The 7,022-nt window shown below is 19.3% G+C and overlaps 3 protein-coding genes across 3 annotated transcripts; 2 read left to right on the forward strand and 1 right to left on the reverse strand.

The window, feature by feature from the left end:
* The first annotated feature begins 2,614 nt into the window (after positions 1-2,614).
* DICPUDRAFT_93053 (uncharacterized protein) lies at positions 2,615-3,423 on the forward strand. The gene has a single exon (XM_003293418.1). The coding sequence runs from the start codon at positions 2,670-2,672 to the stop codon at positions 3,291-3,293; it is 624 nt and encodes a 207-aa protein (XP_003293466.1). The 5' UTR covers positions 2,615-2,669; the 3' UTR covers positions 3,294-3,423.
* A 319-nt stretch (positions 3,424-3,742) lies between these two features.
* DICPUDRAFT_158329 (uncharacterized protein) lies at positions 3,743-4,111 on the reverse strand (the record flags this gene model as incomplete). The annotated part of the gene is made up of 1 exon (XM_003293422.1): positions 3,743-4,111. The coding sequence occupies one exon, from the start codon at positions 4,109-4,111 to the stop codon at positions 3,743-3,745; it is 369 nt and encodes a 122-aa protein (XP_003293470.1).
* Positions 4,112-4,703: 592 nt separating this feature from the next.
* On the forward strand, positions 4,704-6,580 carry DICPUDRAFT_99663 (uncharacterized protein; the record flags this gene model as incomplete). The annotated part of the gene is made up of 4 exons (XM_003293419.1): positions 4,704-4,726; positions 5,065-5,254; positions 5,327-6,355; positions 6,420-6,580. 4 exons carry the CDS (start codon positions 4,704-4,706, stop codon positions 6,516-6,518), a joined length of 1,341 nt encoding a protein of 446 aa, XP_003293467.1. The 3' UTR covers positions 6,519-6,580.
* Positions 6,581-7,022: the final 442 nt, after the last annotated feature.

Below are 7,022 nucleotides of genomic sequence, written 5' to 3' on the forward strand. Positions count from 1 at the left end.
TTTTTATTTTTTGGAAAAATAGGGGTTGGGAGGTTTAAAAAAAATTTTTTTTTTTTTTTTTTATTATTTAAGCGCTTTTTTATTTTAGGGAAAAAAAATTTTAGCTTTTTTAAACAAAATATATTTAGAAAATATCCAATTGATTTTAAATTATTTATTATACATTTATTATCATACGTCTTCTTTTTCCATCAAAAAATTCAAGAAACATAATATAATATTAAAAACAGGGGAAGAATTCAATTCCCAAATAGAAAAATTAGAAAGTGGGTGTATTGAATCAGAATTCAAAGTGATGCACATAAAAAAAAAAAAATTTCATTTCTTAATTTTTTTTTAAAAAAACGCCTCCAAACACCCCCTTGATAATTCAAAGTTTTTTTTTTTTTTTTTTAATCAAGTGGGTGGGTGTGGGAGGGGGAAAATTTTTATTTTTTATTTTTTTTCCCTATTTATTATTTTTTTATTAATATTATAGGTGTGTTGAATTTTTATTAAATTTTTTTTTTCTCTACAAAATATTATTTTTATTTTTTTTTTTTTTTTATTTTTTATTTTTTATTTTTTTTTTTTATTTTTTTTTTTTGTTAATTTATTTTTTTGATTTCATATACTTTAGAATATATCACACAAACAATAATTTAGCTTATTATAAATATTTTAAAAACTTGTTACAATATATATATTTTTAAAAAAAAAAAATGGTCAAAAAATTACAAAAATCACAAATATCACAAAAATCACAATCATTACCATCTTCACAAACACCACTACCATCAATTACATCACCATCAGTTCCATCTTCACTACCTTCATTGAATCTTAGAAATGAAAATTATAGTCTAATAATTGCTGATAATAATGATAATGATAATGATAATGATAATGATAATGATAATGATAATGATAATGATAATGATAATGATAATAAAAATAATAAAAAAAGAAAAAATATGTTTATGGATAATAATAATCATAAAAATAAACTCACCAGTCCAGTTTATAAACATGTAACCCTCCAAGATAAAAATAATGTTAAATGCAATTTTTGTGAATGGATTGGAAATAATATTCATGGAACAACAAATATCAAAAGACATTTGGGTAGGTTTTTATTATTTTTTTATTTTTTTTTAATTATTTTTATTTTAAAACACAATCAAAAATATCAATATTTTATTAAATATTTTTTCAATAAATTTAAATGTTTAATACATCAAAAACACTCTTAAATTTTTTTTTTTAACTAAAAGTTTTCTTATGACTTTTTTTTATTTTTCAATTTTATTATTATTATTTAATTATTTATTTATTAATTTTGTCAAAACATTTTTTTTAAAACAATGAATTTTTATTTTATATTAATTTATTTTAAATTAAATTAATATAGAGAATTCACATGGAATCTTTTCTAAAGAAAAAAAACCATATCAAATAAATCTAGAAGAATTTAAAGAAATTTTTGAAGGAAATAAAGATGAAAACGAAAAAAAAAAAAGTTTTGAGGTTATAGAAAGGTAAGTTTTTATATATTAATTATTTAAAAAAAAATATTAGTTTTTGATTTCTAATTGAATAAAATTTATATAAATTGTAGATACCTTACAACATTATATGTTGTATCATCAAATCTTCCATTTTCGGTAGTAGAAAATGAGTCCTTCCGAAAATTAATTCTTCTTCAAAATCCAAATGCTCAATTATATTGCGGTAATACCATCAAAAAATCTGGAATGGAAATATTTGAATTATATAAAGATCAATTAAAAAAAAAATTTCAAACACACAATCAAAGTACTGTTTACACTGTATTAATTGATACCACTTCAGGAAATACCACTGGTTTTGGTATTGCACTTCAGTGGTATGAAAAAGAACAATGTAATCAAATATTAATTGATTTTATACAAACTCCTGATTGTACTGGTACCACCTATGCCCAATCAGTATTTAATTCAATTATCGAAAGATGTGGTGATGAAGTTTTATCAAGAGTTGCCCATTCAATGGGTGATAGTGCAAATGTGAATACATGTTTTGCTAGAGAATTTAAATATTTATTAAATAATCGATTTGGTGGAAAAAGTTTATATATGGAAGAAAACCATGTTAGTTGTTTGGCCCATATATTAAATTTGGTGGTAAAAGAGATAACCTCATCTCTTGAACTTGTTGATGAAACCAATAGTGACGACCCAAATTTATTTTATATAATATTTAAAAGATTAATGACAAAATTAAAAATTAAACAAATTGAAAACCAATTAAATTCAATTTGTATTAATAATAAAATAAAATTTCAAAAAATGTCACATTTGGAAAACGAACAAAGGTTCAATGCTTTTTATACAAATTTAGTAAAAATTCAATCAATGGAAGAAGCAATCCTCAATGATAATTTTTCAAATTATTTTAATGGTCTAGAATATGGTGCTAATTATTATCCAAATAAACAACATTTTTTTCAATTGAAATTATTTTTAGAGATGTATGAATTATTTTATAATTGCAAGTTAGCTCAATCATGTTTTGAAGCAAATATTTCCACTGCTTGGGTTCAAATTAATTATATTTTTGATAAATTCGATTTATTAAAACAACAATTGAAATATCAAAATCTATTAATTCATATAGAAAAAGGTATTGCTGTATTATCGAAATATACTAAAATGGATGACAAAATTAGAAATGAAAAATTTTACAATTCATATATAATAGATCCATTTTATAAAGGTTTAATGTTTAAAAATCCAACTTGGGAAAAAGGTTGGAAGACATCAATAGATACTTTAAATCAACATTTTTCAAGGTTACCAGTTAGCTATATTGAAAATCACCTTGAATCATTAAATCTTAGTCAATCTTTGTATCAAAATCAAAATCAAAATCAAAATCAAAATCAAAATCAAAATCATAATAAAAAATCAAATAAAACTCAAAAAGAATCAAAAATGGAATATTACTCAAGATTGTTCAGCTCAGAGTTGGATGAATTTTTAAATAGAGATAGATTATCACGTGAAGATGATATAAAATCTTTTTGGTCGGTAAACAAATACACTTTTCCAATCATATATCTATATCAATATATTTACATGAGTATACCTGCCTCAAATATCACCTTAGAAAGATATTTTTCAGATTTGCCAGATATCAAAACTAAAAATCAAAGTGCTCTAAAGTTTGAAACTATCCAAGTATTATTGTTGATACGAAATTGGTATAATTATGGTAATTTCCATCATTCTACAACTACCAGTATATTAAACCATATGATGGATAATGATATTTAATTGTTTATCATTTTTACAAAGGGGTTGTTTCAACAAAAAAAAATTAAAAATGAAAATATAAAAAAAAAGTGATTTATAAATTTTTTTTAAAAAAAATAAATAAAAAATAATAAAATTTTAAGGGAATTGTATTTTATTTAATTGTTTTTATTTAATTGTTTTTAATTAAATTTAATTTTTATTATATATTTATTTATTTTTAATTTAGATTTTGGATTTTAGAAGACTTTAGATTTTTTATTTTAAAAATATTATTTTTTTTTTATTTTTTATTTTATTTTATATTTTATATTTTTTATTTTTTATTTTTTATAAATAGTTTAAAAAATATGAAATAATTTAAATTATTTATTATAGTTATTATTATATAGTATAAAAAAAAAAATAATAATGGTATTAATATCATTATAAAATCTTTAAAATTTTTTTTTTTCTTTAATTTTTTATTTTTATTTTTTTTTGCTATCATCTTTCTCTTCCTCTTCTTCCTCTTCTCCCTCTTCTTCAGGTTTTTTGAAATTGTGAATTAATTCGTTATTATCATTTATTTTAATATTACATTTGTTCTCGACACGAGCTAGGAAATCTGGATCATTATCTTTATCTGGTTCCATACAATACAAAATGTAAGAGTAACCAGATGAATCTTTTCCTAACTTTGCATCTTTGTAATAATTAACAGCCATCTCTGTAAATTGTTTCATTGTTATCTCTACTATTTTTGCCATTTTTTTTTTACAATGTTCGGTACAGTCTTTTTTAATACTTGGAAAATATTCAATGTCACTTAAATCCTTGAAGGTTTCTAATTGAATCATTTACAATTTTTAATATGATAGCTACCATGTGTACACATTATTTTTTATATGTTTTCTATGATTAAAATTTAATCATTAAATGGATAAAAAAAAAATAATTAAAATTATATTATATGTTTTTTAAATTATATTATATATAATTTAAATTATATATTTTTATCAATGTCGAAGAGTAAAAATAAAAAATAAAAAAATTAATAATAATTGAATAAGAATGCAAAAATAATTTAAAAAAAATTTAAAAATTCTTTAATTATTTTTATTAAATAATTCACCCCTAAAAAAAATATATCTAGTCCAAAATAAATTTTGTATATACAAAAAATAAAAAATAACAATTCAAAATTTAGATTATATAAAAAGTGGAAAGTACCATCCATATTTTTTACAATAAATGTATGATAGATTTATTTCCTATATGAAGGAATCATTTAATAAAAGTTCAATTCTTTTCTACATATTCAAAATAACCTATTCAATCTTTTTAATTTTTAATACATTTTCAACTCTTTATATAAAAATAATTTATATTTCATTTTTTTTTTAAATTTAAAATTTTTGAATTTTTTAAAGTCTTTTTTTTACATATAAAATGAAAAATGGCAATTGCCAGATGTAAAAATTTAATGAAATTTTTTTTTTTTAAATATAAATTAGTATGGCAAATCGAAATTTTTTTAAGTCTTTTTCCACATTAAATTTAAAAAAATAGGGTTATTATTGTATATTGCACATCATTATTTATAAATATTTTTTAAAATTATTTTCAAAAACAAAATAAAAAAAGATATAAATAAAATAATATTTTTAAAAAAAAATAAATTTTATTTTTTTTTTTTTTTTTATTTTTTTTTATTTTTTTTTTATTTTTTTTTTATTTTTTTTTTATTTTTTTTTTTTTTAAATTAATTAAATATTTTAAAACTGCATACATAAAACCAATTAAAATATAGAATAAATTTTGATATCTATTCAAATTTTCCAACATTAATGGATTTTTCAAATAAATCATTGGATTTATGTAAAACCTATTCAAACCAAGCAGACCAATTACTGAAACAATCAAAACAATCATTAAAAAAATACAATAACTCACTTAGTAAACTTCATTTAACTATTAAAGAAACCAATAAACAAATAAATGTAAATAAATTAAAAAAAATATCATATTATTTAAGATTTTTAATTTTTTTTATAATTTTATTAAATATTTAGATTATAAAAGAATCAATAAAATCATTTAATGAAAAAAATAATACCTTTTTAAATGAATGTACAACATTAATAAATTTTAAACAACAAATTTTCGAAACGATTGATTTCAAATTGGAAATATTAAAAAAAAAGGTTTTGGATAAAGGATTAGTATTTAAAAATAAACAACAAAACGATAATAATTTAAATACTTTATATGATTTTATAGATACAGAAAGTTTAGAGTTAATAAGAAATCAATTTTTACAAGAGGTAAATGGCTTAAATGATTTATATGAAAGGATTAATCAAATTCAAGAAACTTTAAATAACGATAATAACGATTTAGAGATTCAGTTTTTAGAATTACAAAATGAATTTAATAAAGAAATTCAAGATAATAGTAATAAAAACAATAATGATCATATAATATCTCAACATAACTTATATACCACTATAAACAATACATTAATAAATATAGCGTCTCAATGCGATTTTATAACATTTTTTAAACCACCACCACCACCACAACAACAACAACAACAACAACAACAACAAGATTTTAATAAAGATATTAATAATAGAAAAGAACAAATTCAATTATATTTAGCAAATGCTGCAGAGAATCTTTTATTATTATCAAAGAATGCAAAAGATTTTGATGAAAAATTTAAAAGAATTAATCATCTCTATTCATTAGCTTTTATTTTATATGACAAATTATCAGGAACCGTATCAAATGATTTTGGTAATAGTTGGGAAACTTTTGAAAAACTATGCTCAATTTTCGAACAAAGATATTCAGCTGCAAATTATTTTTTAGGAGAATTAAGCAGTTTAAATAAATGGTATGAATTGTTTGATAATTCCTATGATAACTTATTAGAAGAAGTTAAAAGAAGACAAAGGGAATTTTTACGACAAAAAACTATAGCAGAACAATTTGAATTGGAATTAAAAGAACAATTTAATTTGGAATTACAAAATCGTATAAATTTTTATGATCAATATGGTAAATTTTTACCTGTTTCATTATTTTCAACAATATCTGTAAGTATTATTATTATATTTTTCTAAAAATTAAATTAAAAAACTAACTATTATTTATTTTTAGGATCCTCCAATTCAATTTCAAATTAAACAAATCGAAGAAACTGATATATTTCCACAACAACAACAACAAATAGAACAAAAAGAAAAAGAAAAAGAATAAATAAATTAAATTTTATTAAATTTATAAAAAAAATAATTTATTATTAATTTATATATATATTTAAAAAATTAATATAATAATATAACTTTTCTTTTTTTTTTTTTTTATTTTATTTATAATTTAAAAGTTTTTTTTTTTTTAATTAGTTGGAACAATAGAATTATTTTTCCAAACCAATGTATTATATTGAGTTGAATATAAAAGTTGTACTAATGGTTGACCAACAAATACTGTAATCCACATTATAACATTACCAAACCTAGTTTTTTGAAACATTTCCATTTGTGTAAATTTACTAATCCAACTTTATATTTATTAGATATAAGAAAATTAATATAAAGGTTTATTAAATAAATAAAAAAATAAAAACTTACTTTTGTAATAAACATTTGTTGTTTGATAAGAATTGGTCTTACGAATTCTAAATGGATATGATCATAATAAATTCATGTAATAATGCGTGATAATAAAAATGGTTGAAAAAGAGAGCACCAACTTATTTAA

Source organism: Dictyostelium purpureum (genome assembly GCF_000190715.1).
Source record: "Dictyostelium purpureum unplaced genomic scaffold DICPUscaffold_430, whole genome shotgun sequence".
NCBI classification, from domain to species: Eukaryota; Evosea; class Eumycetozoa; order Dictyosteliales; family Dictyosteliaceae; genus Dictyostelium; species Dictyostelium purpureum.